This window comes from Parastagonospora nodorum, assembly GCF_000146915.1.
Source record: "Parastagonospora nodorum SN15 chromosome Unknown scaffold_8, whole genome shotgun sequence".
Lineage (NCBI taxonomy): Eukaryota > Fungi > Ascomycota > Dothideomycetes > Pleosporales > Phaeosphaeriaceae > Parastagonospora > Parastagonospora nodorum.
Genome location: NW_001884556.1, coordinates 53,117 through 68,599, shown reverse-complemented (window position 1 = coordinate 68,599; position 15,483 = coordinate 53,117). Strand labels below are relative to the sequence as shown.

At 49.1% G+C, this 15,483-nt stretch overlaps 8 protein-coding genes across 8 annotated transcripts; 5 read left to right on the top strand and 3 right to left on the bottom strand.

Moving 5' to 3' along the window:
• Nucleotides 1–69: 69 nt before the first annotated feature.
• Nucleotides 70–822, bottom strand: SNOG_05485 (hypothetical protein; the record flags this gene model as incomplete). Its single annotated transcript, XM_001795837.1, has 2 exons — nt 70–130; nt 341–822. The coding sequence occupies 2 exons, from the start codon at nt 820–822 to the stop codon at nt 70–72; spliced, it is 543 nt and encodes a 180-aa protein (XP_001795889.1).
• Nucleotides 823–5,423: 4,601 nt separating this feature from the next.
• On the top strand, nt 5,424–6,364 carry SNOG_05484 (hypothetical protein; the record flags this gene model as incomplete). The annotated part of the gene is made up of 2 exons (XM_001795836.1): nt 5,424–5,790; nt 5,850–6,364. 2 exons carry the CDS (start codon nt 5,424–5,426, stop codon nt 6,362–6,364), a joined length of 882 nt encoding a protein of 293 aa, XP_001795888.1.
• Nucleotides 6,365–6,869: 505 nt separating this feature from the next.
• Nucleotides 6,870–7,316, bottom strand: SNOG_05483 (hypothetical protein; the record flags this gene model as incomplete). Its single annotated transcript, XM_001795835.1, has 1 exon — nt 6,870–7,316. The coding sequence occupies one exon, from the start codon at nt 7,314–7,316 to the stop codon at nt 6,870–6,872; it is 447 nt and encodes a 148-aa protein (XP_001795887.1).
• Nucleotides 7,317–8,419: 1,103 nt separating this feature from the next.
• On the top strand, nt 8,420–9,425 carry SNOG_05482 (hypothetical protein; the record flags this gene model as incomplete). Its single annotated transcript, XM_001795834.1, has 3 exons — nt 8,420–8,723; nt 8,835–9,283; nt 9,390–9,425. The coding sequence occupies 3 exons, from the start codon at nt 8,420–8,422 to the stop codon at nt 9,423–9,425; spliced, it is 789 nt and encodes a 262-aa protein (XP_001795886.1).
• Nucleotides 9,426–10,153: 728 nt separating this feature from the next.
• On the top strand, nt 10,154–10,873 carry SNOG_05481 (hypothetical protein; the record flags this gene model as incomplete). The annotated part of the gene is made up of 1 exon (XM_001795833.1): nt 10,154–10,873. The coding sequence occupies one exon, from the start codon at nt 10,154–10,156 to the stop codon at nt 10,871–10,873; it is 720 nt and encodes a 239-aa protein (XP_001795885.1).
• Nucleotides 10,874–11,124: 251 nt separating this feature from the next.
• SNOG_05480 (hypothetical protein) lies at nt 11,125–11,903 on the top strand (the record flags this gene model as incomplete). The annotated part of the gene is made up of 3 exons (XM_001795832.1): nt 11,125–11,153; nt 11,255–11,304; nt 11,482–11,903. 3 exons carry the CDS (start codon nt 11,125–11,127, stop codon nt 11,901–11,903), a joined length of 501 nt encoding a protein of 166 aa, XP_001795884.1.
• A 1,033-nt stretch (nt 11,904–12,936) lies between these two features.
• SNOG_05479 (hypothetical protein) lies at nt 12,937–13,314 on the top strand (the record flags this gene model as incomplete). Its single annotated transcript, XM_001795831.1, is given in 2 exon segments — nt 12,937–12,964; nt 12,983–13,314. The coding sequence occupies 2 exon segments, from the start codon at nt 12,937–12,939 to the stop codon at nt 13,312–13,314; spliced, it is 360 nt and encodes a 119-aa protein (XP_001795883.1).
• Nucleotides 13,315–14,164: 850 nt separating this feature from the next.
• On the bottom strand, nt 14,165–14,668 carry SNOG_05478 (hypothetical protein; the record flags this gene model as incomplete). The annotated part of the gene is made up of 1 exon (XM_001795830.1): nt 14,165–14,668. One exon carries the CDS (start codon nt 14,666–14,668, stop codon nt 14,165–14,167), a length of 504 nt encoding a protein of 167 aa, XP_001795882.1.
• Nucleotides 14,669–15,483: the final 815 nt, after the last annotated feature.

Genomic DNA, 15,483 nt, shown 5'->3' with positions numbered 1-15,483 from the left:
GACCGATGCTAGGGTGCAGGGTGTTGGAGGGCGGGTTATTCCAGGGTGAGCTAACCACTTCTGTGTGATTTAGGTATCAGTGTATAGCGTGCACGAACACATGTCAGGTTTGGCGAAAATCTTGGTTGTGCTGGTGTTGTTGTAGCTACTAAAATACCTTATCATACTGTGTACTAGATGTCCGTTCAAGAGCTGAAAACCTCGCATCACCACGTAATCTTGAAATCTGGGTATTTCTTTGGTCACGTGCCCAGCACCTGGCCGACACATACGACTTGCATAACGGTAACCATAAATTCCTGTAAGCATCACACGAGTTGAGCTCATGTTCATGACTTACGTGGCTGTGGTGGCGAACACATCTGTGCGCTTCGCCTCAGTGCATAGAAGCAGACAAACTGACAACATTACGCTCGACACAGCGATCACCCCTAGTCTTGCATTCAGCCCTTCAAGCTTGGACAGCATGACAAGGGACAGTACAGGCATCACCGAAGTAATGAAGCTCGTAATCCAAAACCTCAGGTTGAGAATAGTCGCATCTCTCACCGTGATCAAACCATACCCCGGATCAGGCTTTGCCCACGACCCACATCCCGATTTTCCCACGAGTGGCGCCGATATCGAAGATGCCAGGTAGGAAAACGTGTCGGGAGCTTCGCGACCTCTCATAACGACGAGTTCCTTGCTGTGACTATCCTCTTCCAGTATCGTGTCCCAGGTGTCCATGTCAAACCCGAAAAGCACGTTCTTGTATTTTATCAAGTCGCGGCACGTGAAGCGCTGCATGTTTGTTATGTTGCATGCATCCGGCGACGCCATCTTGTTGTAAGAGAACGTGATCTACGCCATTTCATCAGCTTCCATGCAGCACACTTCCAGAATGCAAACACGTACTGTATTCCTTCAACCTCTCCCTCAGCCTCATCACAAGATCTCGCTGCGCCACATCCCCAACCCGTTCCGTCGTCGCATGCTTCAAACAATAGAAGTCACTTGCGTAAATATTCTTTTTCCCAACAGTGGACGCGTTGTCCTCCCAGTCTAGCTCTTTGAGGTCTTCTTCGATTTGCGCAAGCCCGCTCTGGAAATAGAGGAGATTCCGAGCGTTTGGGACGCCGAATCTGCGCAACATAGTGGTCTGGGCCCATCCTCGCTGCTATTCTTGGGTAGCCCATGACGTATTTGTTGAGCGGGTGGGCACTTTTGACGGCTTCGTTGGAGACTGAAGGCTAAAAGGGGCTTGTGGAAGCATGTATCGGTGTGGATGGCTTCTCTGGAGGTGATGTCGTTGAATGCGACTGCCCCAGTGCAGTGGGTGGCATCTCTGGTGAAAAATTTGGCGCTTCAACACCATCTACTCGTGGCGAATGTATCGGAAGAGTGGTGACAGGAATCGCGAGGGCTCCCATGGTGCTTTAAATGTGCGAGTCTTGGAGGTTTACAACATCACCAGGCGCGCCTCAAACTTTTTATGGCTGTCGTTGCACTTATTTACAGCCGTTACTGCTGCATCAAGAGAGCGTGTCAGCTTCCATCGCTCTGCATGGACCAGATATTGGCGTTACACGCGTGCTTTGTTCACATGACGATCGCGCTGTCAGTGTGGGTTCCGTCACACTTCAAGAATTTCACGCTCGACAATCGCGAAGCAAGGAACATGCCTCCATAAGGGCCAAGATACCACGGGATGTGAAAGAAGGGGCTCGAGGAAAGAGCCAGGAGGCTCTCAATGAGTAACTACCATGTTCTGCTGCCGTGGAGATGCATCGAAGCCGTACACGGCTGTCACAGAATAAATACTCCACTTCCATCCATTCATCGAAGTCCACCGCGCAGAGCCACAACCAGACCTCATCCTACAAATCTAAGCTCCATCTGGTCCCAATCCAGCCTCCGTGTCAAGATGCACTTTTCCCGCTCAATGTCCTTCGCGCCACACCTTTCACAGTCATTCACCTGCCCCCTCGTGGAATGATACCTGAAGCACTCCCCATCATCGTGAAACCACCCGCCCTCCTGTGTCCTTCCAAAGATGAAACTCTCCCCATCATCCTCGTCCTCAGGTCTGACAATCACATGGTCAGCGCAGTATCCACACGTGCGACTATAGTTCATTCCATCTGCCATTCCGCTGATCCAAGACATGTGGCTGCACTCCAACACGCCGCAGATTGAATTCTGTGTTCGTATTCCGGGATTCACGCGCTCGCATTCACAGCATGACCATATGCAGGAGGCCTCAGGAGGCGGCGGTCCAGGTGGTGGCATTGACTGTTGAAGGGCGCGAGGCCCGGGGTCTGAGTCGTTGGAGCCATCCTGGAAGGTGACGTTTTTCTTTGGACGGCCTGGCTTTTTGTGAGGGCCGAACTTTTTTAACTTGGGCGCTCTTGGGGTTGACACGGTGCTTCTGGCGGGGACGTGACGGTACGATGTGGCGGTACGTAGGTATTTCACTGTTATCAATATTTATCTGCTTGCTGACTTGATCAGTTTGTCGAGACTAACGGGTTGCAAAAGGCACGTGGGCGCGCACAATCAAGTCTTGGTGTGAAACTACAAAGTTTGTGTCCTGGTTCATATAGTTGTATCACGCGGATGATTGTGAAATCGTATGGCCGCTTGATGCCCTGAGGATGACGAGTTACTCCTTTGAAGCCACCCCAGGTTTGAAAGATAGGAGATGGGAGATCGCGATCCATGGTGCGTAATTTTGAACACCTGTGCAGTTGGCACTGTGTGCCCAAATCACGGAGCGACTGCCAGGAGACTACAACATCATTCTGAATCTAATTTTGGGTCAATTTGAGCTATGATGGCGAATACGTCAGTCTATCGCTTGCTACTGGATGTTGCAATTCATACTGACACCACCCCGACAGCACGCGATTCAATTGAAAGATAAATACCCACTAAGCCTCCAGAGGTTCCATCGAGAGTGCGAGGAGACTGACCCAGCCCATATGCAACCAAATCGTCCTCACCGCAACATCGAACCTCGCTTGCTATTCGACCACCAAAGCGAGCTTGAAGTATCCAGGGTCGGGAAAGTCGCAGAGGCACCCCCAGGTCATGCATCTAAGACAGACATAATTCCAGGAGGGCTCCTCATCATCAGTAGGGGATTTCGACGATACGTTCCCACCATTCTCCAATTTGTCCGCCCCCGTAAGGAAAAGAGTATCACATCGTAGCAGTCAGAACAAGCCTCGGGGCAGTCGAGAGTCATTGACGGTAAAATGTTTGCATTTGTCGCAGATCAGATCTTTGTCAGGCGGGACGAAGTCCCGCGATGGTATTTGAGGCAAGGAGAGGTGGGCAATGAGCTTCCGGCGGCGGGGGGTGTTCTTCCGCAGCACACCCAGCCCTTTTTCTTGGGCGGCAAGGTCTGCTTGGATTTTCCTCTCTTTCTTCGAAAAGCATGGGTTGGGTCTTTGGTTTCTCCTCGGCTGTGGTCTCATTAGCGGTATTCGAGGTTTGGGGCTAATTCAAACAGTACCGAAAGTCTCTTGCTGGCTGCGCGATTCCGACATATTGAGGTATACCGTGGGAGGTTTTGGTCTTCTCTTTGCAAGTGTTTCCTTCCTAGTCTTGGAGTACGTTTTATGCTTGAATAAACGCAGGGAAGGTGAAGGCTATCTTGTGCTTACCATCGTCAAGGTTTTATACGGCCTTCACACCATAGATTGCTACGTTGTTTAGTTGCTGAGTTGCTTGTCTTCCCGCGTGATGGTTTTCAAGCAAGCCAACGATGACTGAAAGGATCTCGGCATCTATATGGTGCTTTCTGAGGGAGCTTGATGAGACTTCGGGGCATCGTGGCAGATTCAACGCCTATTTGGGTCAATTTCTGCTCAACGTGAGATGTGGTGTACCTCCAGGGATCTGCTTCATGGCCAACGAGTAAGAAGGGAATTTTAGACTCATCATGAATTTTGTTATTGAAAAGCTTTGAAGAACTGTTAAGGCCTCCGTCAATGAGATTCTGTAGAGTTTCCAACCATGTCCGTGAGTTCACCAAGCCATTTCCATCCATCCATGTCGCAAAACTAAGCGTCTACGCCAGCAACTACTCAGAGAGTGTCGTCACTCGGCACGTACCGGCCCATTCAGTGACGGATCCGCAACTGGTGCAGTCTTTGTCGGAATGAATGTCCAAGAAGTGCCGCTTGCAGGCTTCACAGAACCACCCGTGCTCGGTCAACGAGCTGCGATTCAAGATATGATTCATGGCGTCTAACATATCCTGGGGTAAGATACGAACAAGCCAGCAGTCAGTACACTTGGAGTGGCCGCACCCATCGCCTGTTGGTTGACAGGTTGTCTTCGTCGTCGCAGTTTCGTCCATGCAATGACACGGTTCTTGGCAACAAACCCAGCCCGATTCCAACAGGGTCGCATCGATTTTCTGCTTGTCTTCTGCGGTGGCAGCGTTTTGATTAGTAATCTTGGTAGTTTTGTCGCCCTTCTTAGGGGCTGTGCCCCGTGTTCCAGACTTGTTGCCGAGCATAGTGCTCTTGGCGATGGCAGCTGTTGAACTGAGTTTGGAAGCCATAGGAGAGTTCTGATATGACAAGATATCTCCAGGCACTCTGAGATGAAGATATATAGACTTTTAGGTTCACGCTTGCTACCTTGGTCATGCGAAGTCTGGTCTATTGCTGTCATGACAGCAGATGTAATCATGCTATAGCATTACTACCCACGTGAGAGATTGATTGTCAGGATTATTCACAGAAAAGCAATTGAAGAGACACGATAGACCGCTGCATTTTATTTCTGCATATGTTCAAATGGTATGTGTACACTGCGCTGGACTCCTGCATTATTAGCAAACAGTGACGATTGAGTTGGTGATCAGCTCAGAACAACAGCACGATGTAAAGAAAGTATGCTTTTCGATACTTAAGCACCGTGCTGTGTCGGACACGCCAATCTTTACGAAGATGGAAGAAAAAAACACAGTTGGCGTGAATTACACTACATTGACAGATATAGCGCCATGAATTAGTCTAACTAGGTAGATAAGATCCTGCTTTTATGTTTAAAACAAATTTCCAGGTAGGACAAGTCAAGTGAAGTGAAATCTTGTCAGTATCAGCAGCATACACTCTTCGTAGCTGGTGTTCGTAGAGGCCGGTGGCATCTTGAAGAGGCCAGTCTTGTCGAGAATAAGGCTGCTCGTGCGATACTGTAGACGCACCCCATTCGTTCCGAGCATCATGCACGTGGAACAAAGCTCAAGTCGTGGAACGTGGCGCGCGGACCTTTTGATCGAATCCAACGGCATCGATCTAGGAGCACAGACCGTAGCGCCTCGCACGACACCTTGTGCTTAAAAAGCTTGTGCTTGACTAGTCTATATGATGAGTCCTGATCGCACTGTTAGTCCTCTTACGTTCAATCTTCCACAGTTGCCCATCATGCTCGAGAAGGCTCTGCTTGCACTTAAGATCGCCAAGAACAATAACCGAATACCTTTTTCAGAAAGCTGGAAGAATCATCCTATTGGCTATCCACGTCTGGCGGAACGTATCGGTGTCAAGCCTGAAACTGGCATATATCGGCGCTTCGATGCACTCAATGCGCGCCACCTTCTATATCTCCAAGCAGAACTCTGCGATATCGAAAGCGCCCTTCGCGCTCGGGAAAACGCAGACCATGGAGATAAAAGAGGCAAACGGTCGCAATATGCAACGGACTATCGATGCTTTCTGGAAGAGCCGAGCGATATGGATATGCCGCAGCTCCGGCTTATCAACAGAATGCACGCAAAACTGCATCAGTACAGTAAGTGTACAGCCATCCAAACCATCCAAAAGAGTGCATAGTGCTAAAGACATTGCCAGACGAAGCTCTGCTTGAAGTATCATTGCTGCATCAGCTCGAGGCACCTGACCAATTCGACCTCAACGACGTTCAATTCTTCCTCAGTAGTGATGATATGGGCCCGAACGAGATGAAAGGACGAGATTCCACTAGTTGGGGCGACTGTGATACACCTACCGACCACCCACCAGATCTTATCGCGGTACATCCGAGGAAGAAAGAAGACCTTTTCTCTCACATAGTTGCTGAGAAGGGTGTGCATCTCTTCAAGTGTGGACTGGGTCGCATCACGAAAGGAAACAAGCATGTCGGGCATCGCATTTATTACGACTCCACTGTCCTGAAGATGACGTTTCTCCTTACCTCCGCCATGGCCGCTTTGATACCTATAGCTTCAATCCTTGTGCTGGTCCGTGTCAAAACGCTGAATACACAGTTGTGGATAATTGCAGCTTTCAATATTCTGATTAGCGTCTGTCTAACGTTCTTTACGGAGGCGAAGCGAACAGATGTCTTCGCCGTGAATGCTGCGTAAGCACTCCTGACTCTCCGACTGAGACGGCTGCTGACTGGACAGGTTCGCTGCTGTGCAGGTTGTTTTTATCCAAGGGCAAGGTCAAGGTCAAAATTAGGGACATATTGCAACAGCTTCAAGCGCGTAGGGTTTGAAGTTCAGGGGTGCCTGTTATTACACCAAAATTCCAATGACTCAAGAAGGAACATGATATCACACTGTGCGAGATACAATGATTTAACCAGTTGTGTCTCGTAAAATTTGGAAGACTTTTCGTCATCGTAATGTGGAAGTGAGGCCCGTCGATGTGTACTCTACTGCAAGTCACGCATCCTTTAAGTACACCTATCCATGATCTCAGGAATATGCAATAGAATGGAACGATAAGTAACCAATGTGACCGAAAAATACGTCAAAATTATAATAGATGTGTGTGTACTGACACGAACACCAACTCGTACCTCGCTCCCCCTTCCCCTCAAAACCAGTATGAGCATCCTGTATTCCGTGATAAAGCCTGAATAAGCTAAAGGATTATCAAAGCAGACCGCTTATCTTCCGACTGGCTAGTCACACAACGGCAATCGTTCCATGTGTTGCAACCTACGCAAAGAGGTGCCCATGATGGATTATGATTGTTAGGAAGCGTTTCAGAAATTAGACCGGGCATGGCTGCTCTATCCACATGACGCGGGAAGACGGCTATCTTCCAACAAAAGGGGCATGCTCGCGGATCCCGATTGAGATCAATTGTAGGATGATTGCACCGGCCGCATGTCACGTTGCTGGCAGTAGGGCGATCACCTCTGTGGTAAGTCAAGCAGTGAGACTTGGCAGAGTAACTGAAGCAGCATACCCAGCCGCGGATGGAGTCCTTAGCGATCTCCTTGTCCTTTCTCTCTTTCTCATCTCTCTCAATCTTCTCCTCAGACCTTTTGGCACCCTCGCCTGTGGCATTGTCAGCTTCGTTCATGACTGTAGAAGTGATAAAACTTACTCTGTTTCTCAAAATTACTGAATATGCCCGAAGTGTTGGTTTTCTTGTTACCTTTCACAGATGAATTTTTTGGATCCCATGATGATTATGTGTGCTTGGGAAAGAACAGAAGAGCTATAATTCAGTCTAGACTTACATTCACTCACATTATTATACCCCCCAAAGCCACTGATTGCTACCAAGATCAGTTGTTCATCCAGCACAAATCATAAGCTGGGGGCATTCACGCACGCTGGTCTCCAGCAAGCTCACAGCAGACGATTTTCTGACATCTTGACAGCAAGCGTAATGGAGTCAACTGATACGTCTCGTCGCAAAATCGCTAGTGCGTCTGTCAACCGACAGATATGCGCTCCGCCAACTGACGAGTGAAATTATATGTCAAGTTTAAACACTACAGCGATTTGCAGAAAGTGGTGAATAATTCAGACTATGTAGTCATTTTTGGTGTGATTGAAGCCAAATTCCCTTTCGTCTTCTCATGATGAGAAGGCATGAAAAGGTAGCCTGGGTATATTCAAATGCTCTTGCAGAACAAAGTTAGATGTTATACAGCAGGGTAGATATCCACGCTCATTTATAGATTCATAGTTGAGCCCATAGGAACCGGTAGATTAAGTCATGTAGGTTCAGAGCGGGCACGGATTTACCGCGACTGTTTGGTCAGTGTGGTGTTTTTCTTCAGCGCATTGACACAGAAAAGGGTATGGACAGAGGCGGCAAAGCTATGAGAGCCTATCTTGTTCAAGCAAAGACCGCCGCGAATAGGTGTATGAGTTGTGCAAACATGGTAGCTGAGATGAACCTCTCAAATCTATACACTGCTTATTGCACTGAAACTGTCTGATAACTTCAGGGACTTGCAAATGATGAAAGCATATAGCACTTTTCTGTACCACTAAGAGCCGTTGTATGATTTGTGGCTGAGGTCTGCCGTGCACCAATGCACAACTACACTGTCTCGAAGCACAACAGGAGGCGTGATCAATACTCGTGCGATGCTATAATTTTCGATAATATTAGCCAGGATGCGCCATCGGTCTCCCTCCACTATCACCATTCTTCTCAAATCAGTCGAAATGCCTATAGAAAAGACAGGCAGCAATATTCAGGCCGAGAAAGAGGCAGCGATGGTTGAAGCGTGGCGCAGCACCCCGCTCGGATACCCGCGCCTCTCAGAGAGAATGGGGTTGAAGCCCGAGACGCTCATCTTTCGCAAATTCGTCGCGCTCAATGCGCGCATTCTATTGTACATGCAAGCTGAGCTTGTCGACCTCGAACGAGCCTTGCAGAAACAAGAGGAGCGAGATTTGAATGACAAGGATGGGAAACGAAGCCGCTATGCATCAGACTTCAGCTACCTTCTTCTCAGTCACAAGTACGGCGATACAACCCAGCTTCAGCTTGTGAAGAATATTCAAGTGAAGCTTGAAGTATACAGTAAGCCTGACGACCCATCGTAAGGTACTAGAATAAAAACTGACGACCTCTTAGATAAGGCATTGATACAACAGTACAAAGTCAACCAGATTCCTGGACCAGATCGCTTCGACCTCGACGACATGCAAGCCTTACTGATCAGCGATGCAATGGACCGTGGTGTATTAACCGGCAACGACGCCACGATCTGGGGCCACCCCGATACTCCAAATATCCACGCTCCTGACCTGATTGGTTTGTGCCAGCGCGAGGATGTCGATACTTTCTCCAGAATCGTCTCAAGGAACGCGATATTCTTGTTCAACTACGGCCTGGGGCGTATCAAGAAGGCAGACCACCATCTGGGCAACGTGTACTATGGAAGCTCGGTGCTCAACATCACGAAGTGGATAACCTCAATCCTGGCATCTATGCTACCAGTAGCTTCAATCCTGGTGCTGAGTAAGCTGCAGGCTAGAAATACGAAGCTTGGGGTGCTGGTGGCGTTCAATTTCGTTTTCACGGTATGCCTGACAGTGTGTACCAAAGCAAAGAGAGCCGAAGTCTTCGCTATAACCGCAGCGTGAGTTCATCTTTCCCGACGCATTTCGCTGGCTGACACTGAACTAGGTTTGCTGCGGTGCAAGTCGTGTTCATTGGGACTGATAACTCAACGTCACCCGCACCATGTCCGACGAGGCTACCACTTTGATGGTACTGGGCGCCTCCGATGTCTACCTCTGAGCACATGAAATAAGAGCGAGCTGTTCCGTAAAAACATGTCGTGGCCACGTTGCAGGCGCGTACATGGCTGTTGGTGTACTGGCGTTTGAGGAGCAAACGACGGTCATATCTTGACAGCGTCGAATCGAGTGTACCCAACACTATCGCAGACCATGTATGAGTACGCAAAGATGTTATGCCATAAATATTCTCAAAAGTCATGCAGCAAAAGTGATCATTCGGCTTCGTCCGAACTCCAGATCTGCGGGGAGTTGGCACCATACCGCATCGGGTATGGCGCAATGCAATGACGTACACTGCCACGCCGCCCACATGGTGTTCCAGATATGCTTCAGCTGGAAATAGAAACGCCAACACTCAGCAAAGGCCCGACACCATGCATCAGCCTCACCGACTGTCGCGTTTCTTCCCCTCTCATCGTTCTTCCCTTCTTTGTGATACCCCATAATACCCGTCTTCCGTCGCGCTGGTCTGCTTGTTCCCATAGTAATCCTAGTACTCTTTGTTTGCACGTGCAATCACCATCACCTCCACGCGCACACGAACGCTACCAACCCCTTCACACGCCCTTCCACGAGACACGAGATACGTTGCCGGATTCACCGCCAAGCACGCCTAGAGAAGCTTGACGTTCACCCCACGGCGTCACGATGAGCGCAAAACACCACCTCCACACCGCTGCCGCTATACCTCCGCATATCGACCCCGCCCTCATACTCGCCGCACTCCACGACCACAACACCACACTTACACTCCAAGCGCTCACACAGGGCCATGAGAAGCTGCCTTCAACAGACCCCGAGACGCTCAAGGACACGTACTGGTACCCCACCGACATCCACCCCGTCACGTCATACCACGTCACCGAAGTCATAAAGTTCCTGCCCGGTGTGGAGTGGGGGAAAAAGTACATCAAGTTCCCGTCGGTCTTCCAAGATACGCCCACGGGTGTCAGGACGCGGGCTGATGCAAGTGGCGTAATCGTGCGCGCGGAGTTTCGCGTAGTCCGAGGCGGTGCAGCAGCGGAAGTTGAGGGTGAAGGAGCTGGTATTGGAGACGCGGAATGGGTGTTGGTGGAAGATGTCGAGGTCACCTGCGCATGGTGGCTGATGCCATTTGTGAAGGGCAAGATGGAGCAAGCGCATAGAGGCATATGCTCCAAAGTCATGGAGAAAGTGGCGATGGAACAACGACAAAGAGCTGTCGCGGGCGTGGATAGCCCGAATAAGGGGAAGGGAAGGGCGGATACGGCTAAAGATTTGCCTAGTGTGCCGCCGCCGGAATATTCACCAGGGAGCCCGGGGTCGGATGCGCATGCACAGAGGGTTGACACGCCGGCGCAGGTCCCGGAGAAGATTACATATGGGTAGGACGTGCTAAAGACATGGAGATCTGGGGGTTTCACATCACAACGCTGGACGGAGCTCGTCGTAGCGAAATAAATGGGGCAGGGATATACACAAGATCTATCGCTCTAACTCCTGAGCCAGATCGGTGAACGCAGAAAGAGATACGGGATATCCAATGTCATACTGACAGTAAATCGTTCATGATTACAAATTGTGCGATCCGTGCTTGAGTTGACTCTAAACTATTGTGTCATCAGGTGCCGGAATACACCATGCTCGCTGTGCTTGGAGTCAAAGTTCTGTGAGAGAGTACAGTACGGCTTGCATCACCGGGTAGCCTGAGTAGACGCAAGAGCTTACTTGGATGTGATGAAATACTGAAAGAGCTTTGAAGTTTCACAGCCTCAACCCCTTCGTCATTCCATACAGCGCTACTTGGTTTATGATGAGAGGTATGATGTGAGTCGTCACGTGACGACACTCAGGCGTGTGAAACATGGGCATTTTGTAGAGTCAAAGCCAGTCTTCGGAAAAGACTCATCACCACTTGACTGCAAGTGGTAGCAGTCAGATAGGTGCTCTATAAAATGAGTTTCGATAGAGATGGACTTTGTTATAAACACATCCAGTGATCACTTGGTCTTCCACACAAGACAACGCCTCAAGTCACAAAACCATGCCTGACAACAACAAGGGACGCCGAGAAGAACACGCGACCAGTAATCTGGACCCGCAGGCCGGATATCTTCCAGACACGTCAAGTGGAGATCCAGAATTCGATGCCATGTTTGCTGAGGAGCTTATCGAAGTCTATGTGAAGCGAGGAACGGGGGATTTCGAAACGGCTGAACAACTCGAAGCTTCTATCGATCGAGAAGCAACCCATCATATTCTATTGGCCAGCGTATCAGCTGAGCCAAAGTTTAGCGCAACAGGATATAGCTCCAGAGGACCTATAGAGACGGCCAATGGCGCCAAAGCTGTGGAGCCAGCACCAGGCTCCGGTCGAGATCCTACTGATAGGGCCTGGATGACTTTGCGCACAGAGTAAGTTACAAGTTTGGAGAGAAGACGAGCCAAGATACTAATAATCCCAAAGCAGAAGAGGTGACAAGACTACTGAGGCCGATCGACGCGGCCAAAGTTACGTCTGCATCCCATGTGCTTATATGAAGAGGAAGATTGTGTCTAACGAGACAACGAACGACAAATTGTATCCCAATCGCGATGGCAACCTAGACTTAGCGTACTGTCAAGAATGTGAAGCGACGTATCACCTCAAGGGGGGAAGAGGAAAAGCGACCCCGGGATCTCATGGTAACATCTGTACAGGGCTCGTAGAATACAAGGGAGATGATCGTGTCGAGAAGGCACCTTGGATCTGTACTGCCTGTTTGAACTCGCCGGAAGACAAGCGGATACGGTATTGTGTATTTGTAAACAAAGCTGGGACAAAGGAGTGCTATGGTTGTACGAATTTTGCAAAACACATCTGGCCACCCGGCAGGGTTGAAACCGATGCTCATTTTGTTATAGAGGGAACGGGACAACTAATAAAGAGGAAGTAGATCATAAATAAGTTCTAATTAAATCTGGACTTGTTTAAAATTTTCAATGTTAATTTCACAAGTTTTGTACCAGCCTAGCCATACGCTAGAATCGGTGAATGCCTAGTCTATAGCACTGTACAGTGCTTTGAAGCAATTTACGCAAATTGATCGATGAATGAACAGCATTAGCCTCAGTCGTGCCATTTCCAAAAAGGAAGCTATAGCACTTCAAAAGACTCCGCGCAGCTGCATTATACGGAAGACACTGACACGATTACCACCTTTTGAGGGCCAACGAGCTGCAGGGAGAGGTATGATTCTTTACGACAATCATTTTTAGACTCATACGCGCGTCATCATGTCAGGATAAGACACATCGATGTTTGACTCCCAGTGTTTGGAGTCGGCTGTATGCCCTATAAATTGGACGCTGGTAACGATGGCTCTCAGGTTTCACACATTCATTCTTCACTAACTTATACTGTACGAATTCCACACTGTATTGAGTAAATCACCCAAGAATCAGCCATAAGAATGTCTACAACTGAAAACGAAAATGCTGGTGAGCCCCCAGCGCCAGACCAGGAGGTTGAACGAACTGTCAGCTGGGAAGATATGCTTAGAGAAAGCCCCAAAGAACCCGAAAAAGAGATGTTCCAGTATGATAAGGAACAGCAGCTACATTTCATGGCGAACCCTACGACACCCTATGAAACACTGAGTCAAATTGACAAGAGGAAGATCGCAAAAAACAAAGAGATCGAACCTGGCAAGGCAATGACCGCGCCAGCTCCCGAGGACTACTCTAAGAGTGATGCAAGAAGCGTAGGACCGGCATTGACTGATAAGAAAAGTAGCAAGAAGGTGATTGTCAAGTTCATAAGTCAGAAGAAGTATGAGTCCAATCCTTAAGCCTAGAAAAGAGTGTTGACATCTTGCAAGCGAAATTATCGACAAAGACCAAACCCCGGCTGGCCGATATGGCAAAAGCTACATTTGTGTTCCTTGCGGCTATATGAGGGGCAAAATCGTATCCATCGTGCCAGAGCTGGACATGGCGACTCAGCTGTCGAAGGAAGATACTACATTCACGGTTTCTTGTCCAGAATGCTTCGCAACGTACTCCACCAGGTCTGGGAGAGGGAAAGTGTCGCCACAGGCAACAGATACAGATTCTATAACTGGACTGGTAGAACTCAAAGCACAGGGTGCTCAAAGTCGAGGCAAAGCGCCGTGGGTATGTCTTTCTTGCTTGGGCCCGCAGGACGATCCTGAGAATACTGACACTGTACTGCAAATCTTGTATATAAACAATGGAGAGACAGAGAAGTGTGTGGGGTGCACGGAATTGCTAAAGAAGGAAAATCCGGGAGAACTGGTGAAGGGGAATACTCATTTCATCGCACTTGGACAGCGCAGGAAGTATGGACTTTAATAAACAATGCTATAATTTGAACACATCACTACATACATATTTGAAAATGGAGATATGTTGAACTTAGAAGTATTCGCAGCGCTCACATAAAGCTTCCTACGAAATATTGGCCGTTAACAGCACTAGTTGTAGCATGGTAATGAGACCAAAGATTGGCTCTCCATGAGTATTTCAAATTGTCTTGGAATGGTTCTCATTTACTCAAGTATGGCTAAATGACCCCAAAATATAATGTACTATTTCTGGAAAAGCGTCACTCTCCCTCGAAAGAGTCCGAGGAGCTGCACAGCACAGGAAATCTCGATGGGATTACCAACTGTTGCGAGATCAACCGATTGTCTGGTCTAACGCCAATTCGACCACCATTCCGAAATCAGCTGGAACTTTTCGCTCGCAAAGGTCGGTCCATGCGCCCTCAATCCCTTCACGTCCTTCCACTGCGGTCAAAACTTTTACCTTCAGGTTGTCGAACGCTTGCTCTTTGAGACATGTATTCCAAGTTTGATCCGTCTGATGAGAATACTCAGAAGCTCCCTGCGCTTCAATCGCTCGGTCCCGTACGCCACTCGTGTTGACTGAGACCTTCGTACTTGCTGTCGCCATCCTAGCTTGGATGTCCTGCCTCGTGTACACTTTGGCTTCGTAACCGACAGCAACGACGGTAATGTTCGCAACGACATCTGACGCCGAAGCGATCAGTGATTGCAACGTGGCGTCGGATGCGCCGTAGTCGACAATAACAACTCGCGATGGCTTGAACCGCTCAACCCATGACATGGCACTCAAATCTTCGTAAGAAACGTTCTTGACAGGAAGAGAGCTCTCGTACATGGCAAGTGTACTGGGAGCCGACGTAAACTGTAAAAGTGCAAGAGGACCATGTTTCGACACGTCTCGGTTACGTGCAAGCTCCCAGGAGAATGCTCTACCGGTTTTACTCGAGGCCGAGAGACTTATGACAACAGCCGAAGTAAGATCAGCATCGTCCTCGGACCACGGAGCACCGAAGCCGAACGGATGAATGCGTTGCGGCGAGAACACACTTGTGTTGAGTAAGTGCGGACCCTGCCAGAGAGGTTTGCAAAGCGCGGTCATGCGCATGGCGTGTGGATTAGTTCTCGCGACTTGCTCGTAGCAATTATACACCGTCATTTGATTACTTCGATGCGGGCTGCATTCTTTCCAGTGACCCGCAGGCTCGATGGCTTCGAGCCGGAGGTCCACCGTGTGCCTGGAAGTAGGCCATAAGCCCCACAACAGCGATCCTGGAGTTATCGAATCGATGTTGCTATCGAGGACACGGCTGTAACCCCATGCTCCGACAATCCCCCATTCTTCCCGGTTGTTGAAAGGCGCGGGACTATCCTCGGGCACGGGGTAGAGATCCCACCAGTGCAGCGCAGTTCCGGAACGAGCGTAGGTCAGGTTGTTGTATGTCAAGGAGATGAGCAAGGTTTGGACACGAACTGAACCTGAAGCGAGGGCTGAAAGATTTTCTTCGAGACAAAAAACTGCATGTTTTGCATTATCGAGCTTAGAGATGACATGTACTGGCTGTGCCATGTTTAGACGTTGTGGTTGAGACGAAGGTGTATCTGGTAACGACGATAGCAAGACAGCAGAAGGAGACAGCTTTGTTGTTTTTG